Here is a 24,046-nt window from a genome sequence, read left to right as displayed (position 1 = left end):
TTTAAGGTGAGATGTTTTCATACCATGTTAGAGAGCAGACAGGAAAAAAATCCATACTGTATCTCAACGGGGACAATTTATGTACAAACTATTATATAGGTAATAAAAAAGTATCAAATTTTGTGCATAAGTGTTTATAAGATGATGATAAAATAGCATGTGGTACTGTTTAAATCATTGTCATAATGTTTCTTTCTACCTCTGTATTGTAATGATCTTCGGGTAGTCATTGGGATAAGTACAAAAGAACAACAAAACAGATGCATTTCTATGAAAACTGTCACACTTTCCCCAAATCTACCTTTAATGGTTCTGTCGCAGGGTGCCTGAATCAGCTGTATAAAAACAGCTTCTTCCGAGGTGGAGATGTAGCTGCCATATACACCCCAGATGCCCAGTACTGTCAGAAAATGTGCACATTTCACCCCAGGTGCCTGCTCTTCAGCTTCCTCTCAGTGAGTTCAACCAACGATCCGGATAAAAGGTAAGAGGTGATGTTTTTTTATCATTACCAGGTTAGACATTTCTCAAACTGCTTCCAGTATGCAAAAATGATGTTGCATTTCTCAGAGAGTTCAAAGACCATTTTCATCCAGAGCTCCTAGACTCGGTCTTCCCAAAGCAGACTCCTAGACTGCCGAACACAGAGACAGACATTCTAAACATCCACGGCACTAGTTCACAGCAGTAGGAGGCTGTAATGCGCTAGCCAAGGCCTGAAGGAAGAGCATGTAAAAGGAAAGGGCCCTTCCTCATACTGTAATATTTAGCCTTTCTTGTTCATCTTTCAACATGTTATACTGTCCCCACATGTACTTTTGTTTATGTCCATAAATATGTAATTGGCTAGGTTCTGTGTATGAGGGAGGACATGAGGGTTTTTGTCTTTTTGAGATTATATAACTCCACTTAATATTAGACATTCGAAGTCTATCCATTTTCTCATTTTTCTTCAGCATGAAGTAGCATTCCACTATGTATTTTCTGTCTTATGCATTTTTATTATACATTAATTAAAATTTATTATAAATGATGCAAATAACACAATCACACATTCAAATTAACCAGACCCAGAGACTACACAACTCAGAGAACTTCTGTCCAGTTATAGTAGCCATTTGAAAACAAAGCTATAGAACTTCACAGTGGATTTTATTCTTTAACTATCAAATATATATTTTATTACTTATATGTTACTTGTCTGGTAAAAGGTGAAAAATTTTGCCTGAATAGAGAAATATATTTAGTTGTTTGACTTATTACTATATATGTGAGTAGCAAAGTTGAGAAAACATAAACCAGGAGTTTAGCTGATAATAGACTTAAGATGTAGTGGGCACAGCTCAATGTTACCTGTAGTAAGCCAGTTTGAACATTTAGAATGTGGAAGTGTGTGTGTGTGTGTGTGTGTGTGTGTGTGTGTGTGTGTGTGTGTATTATTAACTGGTAATTTTGACAAGTGCAAGTATTAGAAATGTAATTGGAAATTTCACCTTAATTTTCTTTCATTTGATCAATAGCCAAAATGTCAATTTTTGCTTCTGTCTCCATACACATAACTTTCATTTTTATTCTATCCAAATTTAAGAATTAGAAATTTGACACTCATTTTCTAATCCCTATGTGCTAACTTAAATAAAAAAACACAAACTGCATGTGAAATTACTGTATTAAATTCTGAACTAGGTTCTAGGATTCTTATAAATAGTAAAATTAATATAAAGTTGATATTGAAGATAGAAAAATTCTTCCATTAGGAGGAAACTACCAGGGATCAATAAACAAGATGAATATCACATAGAGACCTAGATTATGACTAATTCAATCTTTTTAAAGTAAATTCAAATACTTATAAAAATAATCACCACTTTAGAAAATGTAGATGTTTCAGATAGGAGAATCCTAAGTTTATGGTCAGCTTGCAGATGTTAACAAGATCTTGCCTCAAAATAAACTAAATAAAAGCTGGGGGTGGTGGAATGGAGATAATAGAGCACTTAATTAACATGCTTGAAGCCCAGGGTTTCTTCGTTGGTACACAAAAACAATTATCTTTTGGGAAGAAGATCTATGGAAGCTCAAAATGCAGGCATAATCATCAACTCTAGAATATGGTTGGCTCTCTGTGCTTAAAGCATGAACATGAAGAAAACCAATGCTGTAGATAGAATGGAATTGTCTTAAGAATATCCTCTTCAGCAAATGCCAAGGAAATGCTATCAGTTTTCTGACCCCAGGATTTATTTATTAACACATAGAAAATGCTGGGTAATGTCTTAACATATGTTTCACATTTCATGCCCCTTTATAAATAATAATAAAAGGGATATTTTTTAAAAACAGGTTTGGTTGCTTCATGAAAGACAGCCTTACAGGAACCTTGCCAAGATTGCATCGGACGGGTGCCATTTCTGGTCACTCTTTAAAGCAGTGTGGTCATCAAATAAGTGGTAAGATGTCAACTTTTTCAACAAGATTTGAGTTAATAACACTCTAACTCACGGTAGCTTTTGCTCAGAGTCTGTACTATCACGGACTTTTAGAAGAGAACACCAAGAAAGATAGTAGAGATGGAGCAGCATCTTGGTCACATGAAGGGGTTACATATATCTTGATAATGTTCTTGTCTTTATCAGTTACAACACACAACCTTAATGGACCTCTGCTGTCCAAGGTGCTCACACACAATGTAAGATTTGAAGAAAATGAATGCGCACTCCAAACAGCAGACCTTCCCTGTTTCCAGAAAAGACTTTCCAAATAAGACTCAGGGGACATCCCATCCCCAAGTTTACTTCAGGGAGATTGGTGGCTCCCACCAGAATTGATTCTGCCCTTTCCAGCTCAAAGGTCTGTTGGCAATGTCTAGTGACATTTTAGATCCTTACCACTGGAGGAAATGGTAGTCTATGGCTGCAGTTGGTGTAACATGTCTACCAGGAACAGAGCAGTAAGCCACAACCTAGAACTTTCTGGCCACCACTAGGCTATTGATAAGGGTTTAAGACAATGGTTTTCAACCTTCCTAATTCTGCAACCCTTTAATACAGTTCCTCACATTGTGATGACGCACAACCATAAAATCATTTTTGTTGCTAATTCATAACTAATTTTGCTACTGTTATGAATTGTGATGTAAATATCTGTGTTTTCTGATGGTGTTCAGCTACCCCTGTGAAAGGATCATTCAACCCCCAAAGGGGCCGTGACCCACAGGTTGAAAACAGCTGGTTTAAGAAATCTTATTGTTTGCTATTCAGCTCAGACTGAAGGATTGAGTTCTGTCAATCATGCTAAGCATACCATTTCTTACAAGGAATGTGAACGCTAGGATGTCAGAGAGCTTTATTTACGACACCCATTGCAACTGATGTCCTAGGAAACAAGTTCTACACCATCTTAGAGGTTTAATACAATGAAGACACTTCTCTAACATGACAGGGACTGATGAGAAAGCGAAAGTGCCATCAAGAGTGAGGTGGTGTGTTTGGAGAATCTTAAGAACTGACCCGGATTATGCTGTTTTGTCTTTACATAGTTCATCTTGTCTGTTCAAATTTCCAGTGTTCTTCTTTTACCCCAATATCACACAGTCTGAGTCTGCAACTTGAATTTTAGGTAATTAATCAAGGTCGACAATGGCTTAACTATAAATACTCCTTCACCAGTATGATAGCTACAGTTAGCCTGAAGCGAAATGCTTTTTCCATCTTATACAATCAACCCCATATACATTATTTGATGAAATTTTATATATTATGATTGTGACCACCAACACAATTTAAAGAAATAGGAGTATTGTGCCTTTTCCGTAGTTACTTAGCTGTCATTTCTTCCCCCAGCTTCATCTTCCTTACTGACTTTGGCTCTAAAGTTCCTTTGTAACATTCTCCCAAATATCTTCAAGTTAAAAAGTGGTCTCAGTCTAGGCCATGGTCGTGGTGGTGGCGGCGGCGGCGGCGGCGGCTCACGCCTTTAATCCCAGCACTTGGGAGGCAGAGGCAAGCGGATCTCTATGAATTCAAGGCCAACCTGGTCTAAAGAGCGAGATCCAGGGCAGCTAAGGCTACACAGAGAAACTTTATCCCTGGGAGGAGGGATTTAAAACGTGGTCTCAGAAAGCAATTTTAATCAAAATTATTGACAGGCAGGCTTAAAATTGACAGATAATCATTAAGAAAATGTTTTTATTTGTTGTTTTTATTTGTGACTACCTCATTCCAACCCTTATCCTATTTCCTCTCTTATCTGCAGCAAATTTAAAGGAACCTTATTCTATGGTGTACAGATTGCTGCCCTGTATGAACCTCTGAGGGTGTTCAGCACCCCCCTATACCCTAATAGTCAGTATATGCATACTGTCTCCATGTATAAATTAATTTTATGATTCTTAGAAATTTACAGTTATATACAATAGAATATTGTTTGTGCTAATACACACAGACACACACACATGCTAATCTAATTAAGTTGTCTGAATTAACTATATTTTTGACATATAAGATAAATTTGAAAGGACCTGTTGGGCTGGCTAAAGTCCCTTCAAAACTTCAATGAAAAGGATTCTTAAATAGAATTTTAAAAAAATAATGTAAAAACTGGCGTGCTAGCACATGGCTACCATCCCAACACTGGGGAGGCAGAAGCAAAGACCATTTCAAGTTCAAAGTCATCCTGGTCTGAAATGGGAGTTTGCCACATCCAGCATGGCTTTGGTCTGAGAAAACTGACAAAGGGTATCAAGGGAAATAAGAAAGGACAGACACACAGACCAATATGCAGAAAGGAGAGAATGCCATGCATTGTAAGCATTGAACCCCCCAAACCCTAGAGTGATTATTATGTACAGCACATGGGAAGGGTAACTAGTCTCAGAGGGAGGTCTCCAAAGGCAGCCAGTCTCTCCTCTTGGGCTGTAGACATCCTGGAGGAGGAAGGTGAAGTAGCTCGGTTTTTGCACACACTGGTCGGTTGTTCCTGAAGACCCCGGGGAAGGCTTTGCCAATTTCCCATGGGTCCAAGGCATTGGCCCTTCACATGGCTGTGTCCATGTCAGTAGACTTCATCTGCTCCTTACATGTGGACTCAGGGCTTCCGCTGGTTGCCACAGGAGTTCCAAACCAGCCAGGTCTACAAGGCATGAAGGGGTAGGGGGCGAAGCGGTGGTGGTAATGGTAGTGGTGGAATTTAAGAAAATTTTAAAGCAAGAAGGGAAATGGTTTCATCAGGCCTGTAAACAAATTCCCACAGTCCGTAAAAGATTAAACACAGCTGTCAGTGGTGAGATCTGCAGTCACAAATCACAATCAGACCTGAGTTGGTGAAGAAAGAGAAATAGACACAGGTTATGGTTTTTGGTTTTGATCCAGAAGTCAAAGGTACACCAGTGTGTCAAATACTTCGAATCTCTGGCCCACACTCTCTAACAGGATCCCTGTTATTATCGCCTTGTTTATTTATCAGTGCCACTGGTAACTGCTGTGAAACTGTATTGTTGCATACACCTTGCAGGGTAGGAAAGCAAAATAACCTGCTTTTATGCTGGTACAATAGGGGTCGGGTAAACACACTGGGGTGTGCTTATGTCCAGCAGGGTTTGATAGTTTAGATATGCAACAAGAATTCTAAATCCTGCTCTTACTAGGGAAGTCAACAAGAATGGGATCCTGACCTTCAAAATGGGGGTGGAAGAGCAGTTTAGTCTGTGTCTAGAAAGAAATTCGACCAAATGCCTTGAATGTCTCAATGTGTTTTATTGCAGCTTGCCACCAAGACACGTATGAAGGACTTGATATGAGAGGATCCAACTTCAATATCTCTAAGACCAACAGTGTCGAAGAATGCCAGAAGCTGTGCACAAACAATATTCACTGCCAATTTTTCACATACGCTACAAATGCATTTCATAGACCGGAGTACCGGTGAGTGAGGCTGAATGGTTCCTTGTGAAACACACCAGGATTCAACAGCATCCTCCATGAAAAAGACCAGTCTGCTTCTCTTCCAGTTAAAGCATGAAGGGGATGTAGTCCTGAGCATTTTCCTCATTTACATGCTTAATTTCAATGGCATCCCCCCCAAAAAAACCAGTAAACTTCAAAGGTACCCATAGGCTGTGTATGGATGAAGGCAGAACACCAGACAATGATGTCTGCTGGCTACCCCATTGGCACCTAAACTGCCCTTTGCTAAAGAGAAGAGTGTCTATTGGTTAATAATGGCCTAACCATGCAGCACTGTGGTTATCATTTCAATAGCAAATGTTGTCCTCACGATGGTGTGCACCTTGAGAACCGTAACAACGTCTTTTGTTGACATTCAGGAACACCTGCCTGCTGAAGCGCAGCTCTGGTGGGACACCCACCAGTATAAAGACACTGGACAACCTGGTATCAGGATTCTCACTGAAGCCCTGCGCACTTTCCGAGATTGGTAATTAGATGAGGACTCTCCCACGGTGGTTGTGATGTGCTAAATAAGAGTGCCTGGAAACATCCATGGGCTGCTCTCAGGGACGTGGGGATGTGATGGGTTTGGGCCAAAGGGTTTATGTAGATGTGACTACATGGAAAAACTTAGACATAAGAACTATTCTAGAGTACTAGAACGTGCCCTATGCAGTCTCAAGGCTCCTTATTTGATAAAGTGGGAAACAGAGGGGTCCAAGTCAGAGATCAAAAGACTTGAAAAGGTCACATTGCTGCCATTAAAGGTGAAAGAGTCCTAAAGCAAATGAATGCCATGCATGACCTGTAGGAATTAAAAAGGACATGGTACAGGTCTACCAACATGCCTTTTCAAAGGAACAGATCCAAGCCAACCTTTTGCCTGGCATCCTGAAAGTTATACTTTGGTTTTCTGATCCCTAGGACTAAAAGACAATGAATTTATGTTGCTTAAACCTCTAGTTTTATTGTAATACTCCTACAACAACAGCATTAGAAAGTACATGACACTATAGAGAAAACCGTGAGGTCACTCGATGGTGTCCATATCTAGCAAAAAAAGAAAGAAAAAAGCATAGTGCCATGAGCCAACAAAGTCCCATAATTTCAGACACAGAGCTAGTTTCAGCTGAATTATCCAGACAAATGCCATCATATTTAGCACATCAAGGTGCCAGTGGTGAGACTGACTGAAACCAGATCATTTATGGTAAGTAGTGCCAATACTAAATGCTGGCTCTGTGCCACGCCCTGTATTGGCTCTGAGTTCTGGGATGTGACTTCTATTCAAGACAGAGAAGCCTAAAACAACCTACCTCTTTTTCTATTTGTCTTTTCTTTTCTCAACATTTCCTCTGCATGCTGTGCCATTTAGTTGGCTCAAATTTGTTAACTATTTAGTTTTGTTACCCATTTTTCCCCTAGTTTTTGAAAACTTGACTACGGGAGAGAGGGCTGTTTATTCAGATGTGTTTAGTTCTGTATATCATGCTTGTCTTAGACGGCTTACCTGCAGCTGTATGAATGCCAGACAGCTGGGAAATATCTCAAGAAAATAAGGCTCTTTTAGCTCATGATTCTGCAGGCTGGGAAGCTAAAAACAGGGTGGCTACATCTAGCAAGGACTGTTGTGAGTCTGGGATCATTCTGAGATTCACTAACCAGTCTGACTCAAGTTTTGGTTTTAGTAAATTAGAGGCTTTAAAAAAAAAAAACAAAAACAAAAAACAAACAAACAAACAAAAAACTGACTAGGATCAAACCAGAGAGAGTTCTCTAGTTTGATCCTATTGTTAGACAAAGGATTATGAAGGCAAAAACCACAGAGTTATAATTTTAAGGAAGCCAAATTAACTCATATCCTGTCTGGGTGCTGGCAAGGCTCGGGTTTTGTAACAGGCATCCAGCAGGTGCCTCAGTCACCCAAGAAAGCAAGTGTTTCTCATGACCCATAACCTTGTGGGAATAGCTGAGACAGTGAAATATTTAGTAACAATCAGCAATTTTTTTTTTTTTTTTTTTTTTTTTTTTTTTTTTTTTTTTTTTGTAGAATAGCCTAACAGCTCCAGGAAGTGGTCCATCTCGGGCCAGCTGACAGGGTACATTCAAGGTAGTAACTTCCTCATGGCTTATACAAATTAAAAACAATCTGGGTTTTACAAGCCTAGCACAATAAATTTATCCTCTGAACATAATGCTCACCATCACAGGACCTGATGCTGCACCCCAGCATGGTAGAAAAACGTAGGTCAAGTGAGCATGCGTGGAAGATACAGACAACAAGAGGGAGCCTTGGCTTAAAACAACCCGCCCTTGCGGTAACTGATCTAGTCCAGTGAGAGCAGGAGCTCACTCCTGCAAGAAAGGCATTAGCCAGTTCATGCAGTTATGCCTTTAGGACTTCCCACTAGGCTGCATCTTCCAAACTGCCATGCTGGAGAAGAAGAGACACCAGGGGTTTTTGCTGGGGGCAAACCTCTCCAGCCTTAGCAGCACATGGCTGCAAGTATTTTTTATACACAGGGAAGAGCCAACAAGATTCTTTTGTACTACCTCAAGCCCAATGCAGAGGCTGCCCACAGCCTCAAAGAGCACCTCACATGCCCAGCTCAGATTGCCTTGTACTAGCTTTCTTGAGTTGCGACGAGTTCCCATATTTCTTCAGTCTGATTAAAGTGTCCTTCACTGAGTGATAAAAATCCTGGCTATTTCAGGAAATGGCCATTTTTTTTTTAAGAGGCAGGGCTTTTCATGTTTCTTGCATGCCAACCAAAGCCACAGGAAGGCTGTCTCTGGGCTCAAAGTTCTAAATTAAATTCATAAGCCATGGGTGGCTTTTAGTCATTACCACACCCTTGTCCTTAATTTTATCAACAATGTGTTCAGCTTTACGGATGAAAAAAAAAAAAAAAAAAAGGTAGTTCCTAGGGTAAAACCATATGCTAAGGTCACATAGCGAAGCTACCACTCAGATGAGTCACACAAGTCTCCTATGTCCTCCCTTCTTTGAAATGTCTAGCCTCTTACCTCACAACTCAAAATGAACTATATTTAGAGATGCGTTTTCAGCAGTTTCCTGTGTGGATTTCGAAATCTTTGCAGATAACCACACCTCCCCTGTTAGTGACTTGATGCTATTTGCAATTCTAATTGAGAGACTCTTTCCATATTAATGTCTTGGTATCATTCCACAGTTATTTCCACTGCACGAGGCAGATGCCAGGTCACAGAATCACTAGCACTCATTGCTTCTCCTTCCCCTCCCCCCTCTCCTGTTCTTCCTCCTCTTCTTTTTCCTTTTCTCCCTCCTCCCCACCCCCCACCCCCGTTTCCTCCATCTCTCTTTCTCTGCTTTTCTTTAGACACACGTTCTCAAGTGGAGGGCTGCTAACACTAGGCAAAGCCGGGGTCAGGTCAAATAAATTCAGGGCCTGGGAGGGGGATTTTCCAGGGAGCTTCCAGACAAGTCAAGTAATGACCCTTGTCTGGGAATGGTGGGCTGGAGCTTTGGAGGGGCTCCAACCATTCTGACTAGTTGGATTTCCAGGTCTCTATGGAGCTGGGGAGGAGCCAGGAATGTAGGGTGAGTTAAACCCCAGCCAGCTCTTGCTGGAGTTTGGCCATTTTTCTGCCCCTGGATTGTGTGTCCCTTTGGCTAAATTCCAGAGATCCAAAAATGGTGGTTTGGTTCATTTTGCCAGTATTCATCACGGTTATAGAAAAGATGGGTCCTGGGTATTTTTATTCTCCAACCCTCACTAACATTCTGTAACACTTTTAGTAATCATAGAGTCTTAGTTAGGGTTGTTATTGCTGTGATGGAACACCATGACCAAAGCAACTTGCGTGGAGGGAAGGGTTTATTTCAGCTTCCAGGTAACGATCCATCCCTGAGGGAAGTAAGAACTCAAACAGAGCAGGAACCTGGAGGCAGGAGCTGATGCAGAGACGGTGGAGGAGAGCTCTTTACTGGCTTGCTCATCATGGCCCGCTCAGGCTGCCTTCTTATAGAACACAGGACCACCAGTCCAGGGATGGTACCACTCACAATGGGCTGGACCCTCCCTCATCAATCACTAAGAAAATGCTCTACAGGCTTGCCTACAGCCTGATCTTCTGGAAGCATTTTCTCAATGGAGGCTCCCTCCTCTCTGTCGACTCTAGCTTATGTCAAATTGACAGAAAACTGGCCAGCACACATAGTTAACAACCTACCTTTGGAGTGAAAATACTCTTTGAGATACGAGATGCCCATCTTGCCTGGTTCTGATTCCACATCTTGTGTGTAACAGTAGAAAGCTAGAGCACAGCCCAAGAGGGCCACCAGAATGATAGAACACCTAGAAATAATGGGAATTTTAGGAATGAGCAAAGGAAGATGTTAAATATGTTCAACTTTGAAAGGAGTCTAGATGACTACCTTAACTTTTGGTGAAGTTTGTTCTTCAGTTTTGAAAGGCTGTCTTTAAGGAGTGGGTTGGTACACAATTCCCCGGGGTTGGTTTGGATAGATAGGACCTTGTAGAAACTAAGTTTTAAAAATCCCTGACATCGCCAGTGTCCAGAAAAGAAACTGACTTTGTCATGAGGTGGCAAACTCCTTTTCAACTACCAACGTCTCGTAAAAGTTGTAGGATGACCTGCCAGGATATATCTTGGGAGGATGCAGTTGTAGGTTGGCATAGAAATCTACATTCTCTTCCAATACCAAGGGTGTTCATGTATTTGCTTTTATTATTATTATTATTATTATTATTATTAATTCGAGCAGTTGAGTCTAGCTCCCTAGGCTGCTCAAATGGATGTATTATGAGAAGTACACTCTTTTGATCCAATTATATTAAGTCCTGTCCTACCATTATTCTTAAGTTTCTATACTATACTACTAGTATGGAGTCAAATTGATTGTTACATGCTATCAAATTGAGTAAATCATGTAAACAGCACAAATGAAAGTCTACGAGAAAAAAAAATATGTAAGGGGAATGAAAATGAAGCTTTGTTCTTCTGTCAAATGGCATTTCTGTTAGCTCCTCAGAATCTGTGTTGATCTCTTCTTATTAAAATACTGCTCATAACACTCAGAGACAAAACACAAGACAGCATGTTCTGAAGGCTTAGTTGGGACCAGGGTAGTTTAAGGGAAACACAAGTCACCTAAACATCTTGTATTAGAAAGGATGGAGGTGCTGGAAGCATCCATTGGCTTATTCTACTTATTTAGTGTGGGGATTTGTCTCTAGAGTAAGAACAACTTTTGCTTTTGTCCAAAGAACAAACTACAGATTTGCAGATAATTTCATAGGCAATTTATTTTCCCCTTTTACTGAAAATAGATTTTTTTCCCTCACATAATATATCCTGATTACACTCTTCCCTCCCTCTACTTCTGCCAGTTGCTCCCCACCTCCCCTTCCATCCAGATCCACACCTTTTCTGTTACGAGAAAACCAACAGGCTTCTGAGGGATAATAACAAAATAAAATAAGAAAACAAAAACTAACACGTCGGAATTGAGCAAAACAAATAAACAGAAGGCACAAGATTCAGAGAGCCACATGTTTGCACACTCAGGAATCCCATAAAACAGTAAACTGCAAGCTTTCATATATACCCGGAGGACCTCTTGCAAACCTGTGCGGGCACTGTGCATGCTGCCTCAGTCTCTCAACAGGCAATGTTAAACTCAGGATACTTAGCGCTGCAGATACTCACTTGTCATTACCTTAGTTACTATGCTAAAGCTTAAGCAAATTCGGTCTTGTGTCACTGAGGAGTGTGTTTCATCGGTGAGTTCACAGGTTGTCCCATGGATATGTTCCAGCATTTCGCCTTTGCAGACCTAGATGTGGGCCAGGTCATGACCCCTGACGTGTTCGTGTGTCGCACCATCTGCACCTTCCACCCCTCCTGCCTCTTCTTCACATTCTACACGAACGAATGGCAGATAGAATCCCAGAGGTGAGTGTGAGCAGTCGTGCTGGCTTCTAAGCCTTTTCCATTCCCCGCAGAGGCTTGCAGGAGCATTGCTGGTTTCTCTAACAGCGCTGGAGCCTGTAATTTAAGTGAGTGTTTCTCTGCCAGGTGCAAGTTACTCCAGAGAAGAGCAGATTCATCTGTCTACCTGCCCTTCCGTAAAACAAACACACCATTGAGTCAAACTACAGCAGCAAAGGGGATCAGGCAGCTTTCTTACCAGCATTAGGGGTTGGGATTGGCTTAAGAGCTCCTCATTCTGTCTGCCTTTTAATCTTGTGAGAAATCAGAGCCCTGCTTTTTTTGATCTAGAGTCTAGCCTGACCTCTTCACTTTTAGACAACTTCCCATTTCCTTTATGTGCAACATGGGACCCAAAGACGGATGTGTGTGGCTATAATACTGCAGGCAGCTTAAATCCAAACTATTTGTTCTCTGGTGCCTTTTTTTTTTCTAATCAGAAGGTGGAATTTTATCCTCTCTCCTCTTTTCATGTGGTCTGTACCTACTAGTTTTTGCCAGAGGGAGAAGTGACTCTGTTTACGTTTAATCCCTGTGGTATTTTGGAGCTTTGCAATCTGATTGACCGAAGAGAGCTGCTCAGAATACAATTTTCAGAGCTGCTTTTTAATGAAAAGGAACAGGAGCTGCTTTCGTATCTGTCTAATGACTCTACTACTGTCTTTTTTCTCTTTCTCACTTATTTTTAATAGGAATGTTTGCTTTCTTAAGATGTCTAAAAGTGGTACTCCAAGTCCCTCTGTTCCTCAAGAAAATGCTATATCCGGATACAGTCTCTTCACCTGCAGGAAAGCTCGCCCTGGTAATGTGACTCAACCATGATGGTACATGACGTGTGTCCTAGTGTGCCTCTTGGATGCTGTAATAAATACCATGACCAAATGCAAGTTAGGGAAGAAGAGAGGTCGTGCTGCAGAAACAGAGACAGGAACTGAAGCAGAGACCATGGAGAAATGCTGCTTTGGGGCTTGCTCCTATGATGGGCTCAGCTACCTTTTATTAAAAAAATACAATCCAGAACCATCTGCCCAGAGGTGACACCACCCTCGGTGGGCTAGGCTCTCCTCCACCAACCCTTAATCCAGAAAATGTCCCACAGACATGCTCACACGTCCATCTGATGGAGACAATCCTTCAATCAATGTTCCCTGCAGTTGAAAGTTTCCCTGTGTCCCGCCTGGTCCTACAGCTGCTCAGACCCAAGCAAACACACAGAGGCTTCCATCACTTACAAACTGGGTGGCCTATGGCTCAAGCTTCTTGCTAGCTAGCTCTTGTATCATAAATTAACCCAGATCTATTAATTTATAAGTTGCCACATGGCCGTGGCTTACCAGTATTATCACATCTTGCTTCTCCTGCCGGTGGCTCAGAGCATCTCCTTCCTCTCTTCTCTCCTCCCACTGTTTCTCTTGGATTTTTCCCACCTGGCACCATCCTGCCCTGCCATAGGCCAATGCAGCTTTATTTATCAACCAATCAGAGCAATACATATTCACAAAGTACAGAAAGACATCCCACAGTGGTTCCCTCTTTTCAGATGACTCCATTTTGTGTCAAGATGACAAATGCTAACTGCCAAGAGGTGTGACAGAATGTGGGATCTTCTAAGAGTTGATGAAACTATTCTCAAGACACTAGAAACTTTGTTACTCTGGCTTATTTCCTGTCTCATTATCTGTCCTTTGATGTTTGTACATGGTGCAGAACCCTGCCACTTCAAAATTTACTCTGGAGTTGACTTTGGAGGGGAAGAACTGAATGTGACCTTTGTGCAAGGAGAGAATGTGTGCCAAGAGACTTGTACGAAGACAATTCGCTGTCAGTTCTTCACTTACTCGTCACTTCCAGAAGACTGCAAGGTGGAGGGGTAAGGGGCCATTTCTTTGATGATTAGCAAGGTCGTTATTTTATGGTCTTAGCTGCAGGTTTGATTTTGTTCTGTTCATTTTGTCCAGGTGTAAATGTTCCTTAAGGTTATCCACGGATGGCTCTCCAACTAAGATCACCTACAGCACAGATAGGAGATCTGGTTATTCTTTGAGATTGTGTAAAGCTGTGGACAGCCCTAGTGAGTGAAGCTTGTTTGATGTCAAGGAACTGTGTGGAAGTCTGGGTTGTGGGGACGGATGCCTTGGTCATATGTGATGGGGCTGTGGAATGGAGGGGATGCTGATTTGTGTCCAGTGCTGACCACGCATCTCAACACTTTTTAGTCTGCACAACAAAAACCAACGCTCGGATTGTGGGAGGAACAAACTCCTCTTTAGGGGAGTGGCCATGGCAAGTCAGCTTGCAGGTGAAGCTGGTATCTCAGAATCATCTGTGTGGAGGGACCATCATTGGACAACAATGGATCCTGACAGCTGCCCATTGCTTTGATGGGTAAGTTTTAGATCCCTCGTGTGTGTGTGTGTGTGTGTGTGTGTGTGTGTGTGTGTGTGTGTGTGTGTGTACATGTTTACCTGTGTATACACATGTGGAGGTCAACATCAGGTATCTTCCTATATTGCTGTCTGTTGTGGACTATTATTTTAACTAGACAAAGATGCGTTACATTTGTTTATGCTGCAGAGTACTACTTTAACTGTGTAAAGGTGTGTTACATTTGTTTATGCTGCATTTAATTATGAAAAGATGGGTTGCGTTTGTTTCACCTTGCCTGCCCAAGGCACCTGATTGGTCTAATAAACAGCTGAACAGCCAATAACTAGGTAGGAGAAAGAATAGGTGGGGCTGGCATGCAGAGAGAATAAGTAGGAGGAGAAATCTAGGCTTGAGAGAAGAAGGAGAGAACAAGGAACATGCTCAGGGCAAGAAGCCAGACACACCCCAGCCAGCAGACACAGAGAAGCATCGAAAGTAAGATATACAGAAATAAGAAAGGTAATAAGCCCTGAGGCAAAAGGTAGATAAAGAGAAACAGGTTAATTTAAATTAAAAGAGCTAGCCAGAAATGTGCCTAAGCTAGGCCGAGCATTCAAAACTAATAATAAGTCTCTGTGTCACGATTTGGGAGCTGGTCCGTGGCCCAAAAGAAAAAGCCTGGTACATTTGTCCATCTTATTTGTTGAGAGAGGGTTTCTCACTGAACCCTTTTGGCTAGACTGGTTGGACAGAAAGTCTGGGGATCCGCCTGTCTCTGTCTCCAGGCATATGATTGGCCCAAGTTGTGTGTTGGGACCTGAACTTGGGTCCTCATGCATGACAAGCAAGCCCTTTACCTACCAAGCCACCTAGTTCCTTGGCTCTGACGTATTTGTTTTGGTAATAAATGTTTCCAAGTCTTTGCCTAAAATGTATCATAATTTTAACTTTAGTTTGTATGTCTTTTACACGATTATTTTAAAATTCAAAAGATGAGTAGGTAGATTTTAAGCAACAGAATGTCTTTTTTTTTTTTTTTTTTTGGTTTTTCGAGACAGGGTTTCTCTGTGTAGCTTTGCGCCTTTCCTGGGACTCACTGGGTAGCCCCGGCTGGCCTCGAACTCACAGAGATCCGCCTGGCTCTGCCTCCTGAGTGCTGGGATTAAAGGCGTGTGCCACCACCGCCCGGCCAGAATGTCTTTAATTCAGTCTCCTTCCAGGGCTTATTTTAATCAGTATGGCTACTTGATAGCTCTGATTTAATGAAACCAATTGCTTTCAGGATTGGTAAACTGAACTTGATTTTCCCACAGCTTCTTGGAAAAGGACAGAAGCATTCCCATATTTTTACTTGTAGTAAACATGAAGTAATTACAAGGGAAAAAAGTACATTTTGAGTATTATCAACCACAGCTTCTTGCACTGTGAACTGTAAACCCATATGGAGTCAGTGAAACTCAGTATGGGAGTTTTAAAAAATTTTAGTGATGGCAAAAGGTCCCTGAATGTACACTGACGAAAATTAATTCAAAATCAAACATGTGACAGACCCAAGGCCTTCCGGCAGTCCTCTCCTGGGCTGTGTCACGTGACTCCACTGCAGCCTTTCTTCCTAAAGCACAAGGTACTTATTTTGCACTGTGCATGCTGTCATGCCATGCAGTACCAACAGACGGTACCCTAAACCCAACTAGACTGAAGATTATTTGATGTTGTGAATCACAGTGTGGGTTCTGTGTGCATTGGGCTTTCTGCTCTTATAGAAACATAACAGTTTAGTCACAAAGAACAAAAACTCAAAACTGTTTCTTGTCACAGTGTGCTTTGGATTGTGTAGTGTTAGGCTTTGGTTTTTAAACAGGGTTGTTTGAACTGATGACTTGAGTTTTATTTAAAAAAACAAAAAAACCTCACTGAATGAATGTTGGCTTGAGTAGTGGATAGAATTTCTAAAAATTTCTTAATGGTCCTAAACCTATGTCTGCCATTTGGTTCTATATATTTATAATATGTGAAGTGACATTCTCAGCAATTACAAAATTACAAATTTGTCAATTACAAAATTAAAATATTAAGGAAGTCTTAAAATCATTGAAGATGTTCTTTGTCTTTTAATATCAAATACTCAAGACATGTTTTAATTATTTATGTGGAAATAAGCACATTTATTCCATTATTATGTGAATTTGCTTGCATCATTGATAAATGGTAAAACTATATGTACATCAAAGAATTGTTTTGAAGTAAGTTTCTTTATGATACACTATCAGTAAATGTTTAATATGTGTATCTGCTTCATATAGTCACACACATACACCAAACAAAAAAACCTGTTCAGTCAAAAGGGAGTTTAAAATAAAAGTTTAAGAGGTTTTATTACAAACTAAATCTTTAGAGATCCAATACTAGGTGATGAGAAATTGCCAGAAGGAAGAACTAGGTCACATGGCATATTTTCTTTCTTCTTTTGTCTCCCCACAGGAAAAAGTACTGAGAAAAATGAGCAAGGCACAATGTCAAATGTTACTTTGGTGTTCATGTCTCTCTCCTAGGATCCCCTACCCAGACGTGTGGCGTATTTATGGCGGGATTCTTTATCTGTCAGAGGTTACAAAAGAAACACCTTTCTCAAGAATTCAAGAACTTATTATACATCAGAAATATAAAATCTCAGAAGGCAGTTACGATATCGCCCTAATAAAGCTTCAGACGCCCTTGAATTACACTGGTATGAAGCACATTGAAGGGAAAACACACACACCTGAATTGTATCACTTCAGGTTGAGTGAGAAAACAGATCTGCAGCAATTGTCTTTGTTTTCTGGTCGGTGGGGTTGAGGGAAAGAGGAGGATGCCCGGGAAGTGAAGATTCTGTGAACTGCCACAGAATCACAGCTGCTTAAGGGGCAAGAAATCTCAGTTAGTTTCTGGGGTGCAAGGGAACTGCGTGTATGGTAACAAACAGTAGGCATAGGGAAGGTTTTGCCACCTGAGGACATTGCGCATCTTTTTACAAGATTGGTAGCATTCCCTACCACTGCTTGGGCTTAGGAACGTAGACCTATATGAGAGCAAGAGGGACTAGATGTTAATTGCTAAGAATACATGGGACAATGAGGGAGATGGAGCATGTAACTGACTTTGCAGACACACCGCTCCCCAGAAACTGAATGCCTCCCAACACCATTAACTGCGAGTGTCTGTTAACAGCTCTGCAACCTCAGACAGCTTGCCCCTCCCTCCTTCCACCTCTGAGATCTGCTGTAGGTGTGCTGATCTGTTGTAATAATCAAGCTAGGTATTCAACTCAAGCGCTGGGACTGTGTGGCTAATTTTACTCTGAATTCTGACGCCGCAGTATATATTAAAACACAAGAAAGTAGATAATGTTTTCCAATAAATTTTGGTGGAGGAGTTCCCCTCTCCTGGGGAAGTTTCGTGCCAGAAAACCATACCAAAAATGTGAGAATTTCCTGGGAGCATGGGCTTTAGAAGTTGATGTCTGGAGGGCCATCCTTTTTACTCTTTAGTTTCAGTGATGAGTTTCATTATGTTTCATAGGTGGACACAGTGTATTTTGATTGTAGTCACCTCCCTTCACTTTCTCTTGTCCTTTCCTGTTCTTCATCCCGTCTGGCCCCAGAAGGCTCATTCTTGCTGTTGTTGCTTCGTAGAAAAAAAGAATAAGGGAAAAGATAGAGATTAACTTTTAAAGTCAATATCTATGGCTTTAATTAATCCAAATCTATTCATGAAATTTCCTTCCAGAATTCCAAAAGCCAATATGCCTGCCTTCCAAAGATGACACAAATACAATTTATACCAACTGTTGGGTGACTGGATGGGGCTACACGAAGGAACGAGGTACAGCCTGACATTTGGAATGTCCCTGTCTTGAATGTTAAAGTCCATGGAGTAGGTCACCTCCTCCGCCATCCCTACTCATGATCTTTGTGTTTAGTCCAAAATATTGGTCCTCCGATTCCCAAGAATATGATTTTTTTTTTGCATTAAAAACCAATGAGCTCATGCTGTAAGCATCTTACTCATAATAGATATTATATGTTCATGACTCTGCATAACAGATCGTGGCCCTCTGGTGCTCTCAGGTCCAGTGCAGCCCATCTGGTCCTCAGCACTCACAGTGTCCCTGTTTACCATGTTCTCCTTTGGAATCAATAGCCAAGGTGCCAGCATCACTCTTTAAGGACAGTTCTTAATATTTGTTTTAATGCATTCCTGCAATATGATAAATCTACCTTTTCCTCTAATTATACTGTTAAATGCTTAGGTAAAATACATAGATTCATAAAAAAGAACGACTAGATTACAGTACAATTACTGGTATTTATTAACAGAATTTAACATAGTGATAAACATAGGTCTTTTTGTTGTGGTGGTTGTTTTGTTTTTTTGAGACAGGGTTTCTCTGTGTAATTTTGGTGCCTGTCCTGGATCTCACTCTGTAGACCAGGCTGGCCTCAAACTCACAGAGATCCTCCTGGCTCTGCCTCCTGAGTGCTGGGATTAAAGGCATATACCACCACTGCCCAGCGCACATGTCTTTATTAATGTGCCCACATGTCAAATTGTTTTAATATTTGCCATAATGTTGAAATAGTGATGGGCATAAATGATGTTTTCATTTCTGTCATAACTACAATGTAATTCAAAGTATCTGTGACCCTTACACAACAATGCTGCTAATAGTACCATATCCCTGCATTTTTTGTCTGCATTTAAAACTGAGGTGCTCGTTCAGCTTTACTTGTAAAGCAGTCAATGGAGAGGTGAGTTTTTCTCTCTTCTTTCCTCTGAGTTTATGGATAGATCAACTGTTTGTGTGGACCTGAGGTCAAGAGTTCCTGTGTGTTGAGACTTGAACTAATTTTTATAGAAATAAGCATGTTTTCTTTCTAGAATAAGTGCCAGATAAACACTATTAGACATGTTTGTGTCATGTTTACAAAAAGAGATGACTGGCTGTGTCTTCTCCAGTCAGTTTGGATTCAATTAATTCACATTTTCACTATGTTGATCTGGCTACATACATATGGACACTATAAACATATACATAGATATGGGAATACAGACATGGGAAGAAAACAAGTTATCTGTAAGTGTATCATTTGTCATGGAACTTTGTTTATGTAAAGAACATGATACTTCTCTGCTGTCAAATGTTTGGGATTTACTTCCACAAATTTTATATTTTTTAATTACAATTTAAATTTGTAAAACAAAGAAAGGCAAGAACATCCAGGCATTTGTATTAAAAGTACAAATGTATGAAGGAACTTTTTTTTCTGAGAGACAGTGTTAATCCTGAGAAAAACCAGTTCCACCATTTTGAGCCAAATTTGAAGCAAGTTTTATTTAAATATTAAATACTGACCAGGGTGAACTTCAGTCAGGACCATTCCCTGGGATTTCCCAGCTGCGTAGCCCCAAGACATGTCTTGTCGGGACTTATAAAACAAACCCATTGTGTGATTGTACTTTCTCATGAGGCTTTGTTGTTATTTTTCAAAAACTACAACTCCCAGCATTCTAGGAAATTACCTGATGTTTGGGCTGTGGGACTTACAGGTTACCCCACAGTATTACAGCAGGAGGAAGGCAGAAATCATAGACACCAAGTCTGTGGTAGCTTGGGTGATAGGGCTGCTGAAATACTTCATTAGGAGGAAGCCAACCCAGATCGATCCCTCTCCTCCCTGTCCCTGTCCCTCTCTTCCTCCTCCTCTTCTCCACTCCTCTCCTTTCACCTCTTCCCCTTTCTCTGTCCCCTTCCCTCTCATTGCTTCTGTATGTATAATTCTACCTCTTTGACATTCACTGACATGTTTTTGATCACAATATGACCCCCATGAAAAGTGGACCACTTTGACTTCCTTTAAAATTCTGGCCTTATTTCCCCGTTTATTGTATTTTTTTTGCCTTTAAAGGTCTATCTTGATTGCTTTGTAGGTGAAATCCAAAATACTCTACAAAAGGCAGCTATTCCTTTGGTACCCAATGAAGAATGCCAGAAAAAATACCGAGATTATGTTATAACCAAGCAGATGATCTGTGCCGGCTACAGAGAAGGCGGGATAGATGCTTGTAAGGTAATGTATTAGACTGTGAACAAACTCATCATAGTTCACTGGAGACAGTTCATTCAAAGGCAACTTTCCAACACTACATTTTGCTAGGTTTTGTTTTGAAATTCAGAGTTAAATGATCTGAAGACTTTATAAATAACCTTTGACAAATTAAACATCATAATGCATATCATTACATTACTCCATACATTATATTATTTATAATAGGTATATCAGTATATGTATTGACTATGACTGGCATGTCACCATCAGTACAGCTACATGCCTTATTTAAGGGCATTTTTACAAGTCATGGTTAGGTTAAAATACAAGAATAATAGATGTATTTGAACTTTGGGTAAAAATGCTAAAATTGTCGGGTTTATCTGAGAGAGGGGGAGGGAACATGTTGGCCTTGTAACGGGACACTTACTTTGTTCATGGCTGATGGGGTACAAGGAATTTGAGGAGCTACATGTGTGTTGTGCAAAGTGTGACTGGAAAAGGTTAAAAGACACTTGTCTTTGAATAAGGAGCTCTTTATTGGAATCACTGTTATAACTCCCTACCACTGTGTTTTTCTACCCACTGTGAGCCAGGGAGATTCCGGTGGCCCCTTAGTTTGTAAACACAATGGAATATGGCAGTTGGTGGGCATCACCAGTTGGGGTGAAGGCTGTGCCCGCAAGGAGCAACCAGGAGTCTACACCAAAGTTGCCGAGTACCTGGACTGGATATTGGAGAAGACACAGAGCCGTGGTGCAAGCACTCTGGAGATGTCTCCAGCGTGAGGAGTCTGGGTAGTAAGGAAGAGCCCAGCTGGGACCAGCTTTACCACCTGCTCTCAAGTCAACACAGAGCCCCAGAATTCTCACATCCTTGTCCTAGGATTAAAAGCACCATGTTGATACAGTTGCTGAAGACAACGTCTTGTCAAAACGTGTTTCCTGCCTTGAGTCATAGGATCCTCAAATGGGAACTAGCCAAAGAGCATCATGCTTGTTTGGTTAAAATGGTCAAAGGGTTTTTACTAGGTAGTGAAATGGGTGATCTGAAGCAGTTGAAAATAAGACTCCAGATTCTAGCACCAGTGCCTGGGACTGTTCTCATCTGACTTCTGACTCTGGACCTCAGCAGATTTCAGAGTTACCTTCTGTCCACCTCACTCATTGGTTCCTTAGACCCCTATGCTGTTGTTGCATCTGGCTCAAAGAACTGAGAAACCTGGTTCTGTCTGGTGGAAGGAGGAGACCTTTGGAACATTTTCTTTACAATAAAAGGATGGCCCACTTGAACGTGAGGAGCCAGAGCACCTTTCCATCTAAACCACCTTCCTGGCCATTGACGCATGGTCTTGGCTACATATATGTGTAAGACCTACAAGGCTGTTTTTCTTCTTGTGTGCAGCTCTTGCAGTAGGCTGATCCCACAGTACTCACACAGGGCAGGGAATTTGATGGGAATCTCCCAGGGAATCCTGGGAGTTCAATTGATGATGCATTCTGCAATGATAATTCATGAAGTATCCTTGGATATAAAGTGTTATATAAAATCCAAGATTGTGACTGAGTTGAAAAATACTAAGCAGCCTGTGGAGTGGATGACATTAATCCTCATGTAACACAAATTTCCAGCTTGCCAGTGATTCCCAGAGTGGGCTGTACGTGCTTAACTCCATTTAGTTAAGCTGATTAATATTTACACAGAATTGACCATTTACAAACCATTGGGCAAGTTAAACAGACAAATAGAAAAATGAAATTTTCTATAGAAGATTCAGCTTTTCCTTGTATGTTCAGGGGCTTGTTGAGTAATTCAGAGGATTAAGTGTGGAAGAGGTAACGGGCAAGCCACAGAATTTGAGATGGGAAGTGCAGAGGTAGGAATTACCCCACTAGCAACTGGCTTTTGTAAAATCTGGCTTGATTCCCGTGAAATAATTTCCTTTTAAATCGCATGGTTTCAGCTTTTACTTTTGTATACAATAAACAGTTTTGTCTTATTCTGTGTGGAAGTTGTTTTATATTTAAAAGGAAAGAAGTGGTTCACAATGAAAATCTTGTATCTTGGGTTTGGGTGTTGATAACTCTAATGGGTGCTTGGGCAGGGCTCTGGAGTTCTTATTCGGTAAGTCCATGGCCTTTGTTCTCTCAAGAAATGGCCTCATCTGGGCAAAGCAGAGTTTTGAAATGTGGAGTTTTCCCGTGGCATAAAGTATCATGATAAAGTTGCCAGTTGGAGTCCAGCTGGACTGAAATGTTCTGTTTATTTTTCATCATGTGTTTGTGCACAAAGTAAACAATGGAATCCATCTTCCACTCAGAGCCTCATGGGGCGAACGTGTGCTTAAGAGGCTAAGAAAATGAAGGGTTGAATCAGGTCACTTTCAGAGGGCAGAGTGAGGGCACTAGACCCTAGACCTTCGGCAGATCCACCCAAGAAGGGGCATGTCAGCTCTGGGACAGAGCCTTTCTCTTCCTATGTCACATGGAGGAGGGTGGGGGACACATAGCGCAATACTCACTGTCTTCTAGAGCTCAGTCCAAACTCAGAGGGCTGTCTCTAATCTCTATCTTTTTTTTTTTTCATGTAATTCTTGTTAATGCCTCTCTGCCCTACTAAGTTTTGGAAACTGAAGGAGGCTCTCTCTGTCTCTGTTGCTCTCTTTCATCAATACTGCCTATGGGTAGGAATGTAGCAAATATCTCCTTTTAGATTTACTTTTATTATTTTTGTCGATGTGTATGTGTGATTGTGTGCTGTGTGGGCACTGGTGCCTAGCTACAACAGATCAAAACATAGTATCTGAGTAACTGCGACCGCCTTCTAACAAAGCAAAACAGGTGCAGTGGTACTTTGTGTTATGGAGAGGAAACAGGAGGAACAAGACGGAAGAGAGGTAACACCACGTGATAGAATGTAGATTTATATAAATGGGTTGATTTTATTTATAAGAGCTAGTTAAGGACAAGCCTAAGCTAAGGCTGAGATTTCATAATAAGTCTCTGTCATTATTTGGGAACTGGCTGGTGGGACAAAAGAAGACTTGTTATAATTTTATGTATGTGAGTACTCTATTGAATTTATGCCTGGAGAGGGCATCAGATCTCACTATAGATGGTTGTGAGCCACTGTGTGGTTGCTGGGAATTGAACTCAGGACCTCTGGAAGAGCAGCCAGAGCCCTCTCTCCAGCCCTTGCAGGAGTGTTTTAAAGGGCTGCCTAGTATTTCTCATCCTGGTTCATCTCTCCACAAGGGCATCTGACAGGTTCAAAGTCAGTTCAGAAAGCCCCCTAGCAGCATGGCTATAACACACAGAGAATGGGACTATGGGACTATGTCCCTGTGTCCCCAAATATTGAAATTCTGAAAGTCAGCTGTCTCAGAAGCTAATGTTGGCACTCTGTCCCTGAACTAAGTGCATGTTTCCTTTGGTACACATGGCTTCAGCACATTCCATTTCTGTTCTGGTCTTCGGAATGTTTTTTTTTTTTTTTTTAAATTATAGTTGCACTTGTAAATATGAGCTTGTATTTAGCTTTTCTATAGAAAACTGGGAGCCTTTCCAGAACCTTCAATTATCTCTCTTTGGAAGTTACTTAAATTAGACTAAAAAAAATACAAATGAACGTGGATTTATTTATGATTAT

At 41.0% G+C, this 24,046-nt stretch overlaps 1 protein-coding gene across 1 annotated transcript in view; it reads left to right on the top strand.

The window, feature by feature from the left end:
* The window catches only part of Klkb1 (kallikrein B1), a 28,816-nt gene extending 6,419 nt beyond the window's left edge, over positions 1-22,397 (top strand). The window contains exons 3-15 of the mRNA XM_028881133.2: positions 322-484; positions 2,344-2,450; positions 5,762-5,921; positions 6,323-6,432; positions 11,747-11,906; positions 12,635-12,744; positions 13,650-13,812; positions 13,901-14,013; positions 14,159-14,327; positions 16,862-17,037; positions 18,078-18,173; positions 20,280-20,419; positions 20,995-22,397. Of these exons, the coding sequence (XP_028736966.1) occupies positions 322-484; positions 2,344-2,450; positions 5,762-5,921; positions 6,323-6,432; positions 11,747-11,906; positions 12,635-12,744; positions 13,650-13,812; positions 13,901-14,013; positions 14,159-14,327; positions 16,862-17,037; positions 18,078-18,173; positions 20,280-20,419; positions 20,995-21,186 (1,859 nt within the window). The 3' untranslated portion in view covers positions 21,187-22,397. The remainder of the gene's footprint in view (positions 1-321; positions 485-2,343; positions 2,451-5,761; positions 5,922-6,322; positions 6,433-11,746; positions 11,907-12,634; positions 12,745-13,649; positions 13,813-13,900; positions 14,014-14,158; positions 14,328-16,861; positions 17,038-18,077; positions 18,174-20,279; positions 20,420-20,994) is intronic.
* The last annotated feature ends 1,649 nt before the right edge of the window (positions 22,398-24,046 follow it).

This window comes from Peromyscus leucopus, chromosome 17 (assembly GCF_004664715.2).
Source record: "Peromyscus leucopus breed LL Stock chromosome 17, UCI_PerLeu_2.1, whole genome shotgun sequence".
Lineage (NCBI taxonomy): Eukaryota > Metazoa > Chordata > Mammalia > Rodentia > Cricetidae > Peromyscus > Peromyscus leucopus.
Note: the sequence above shows the minus strand (reverse complement) of the source record. Positions and strands in the feature narration are given on the sequence as shown.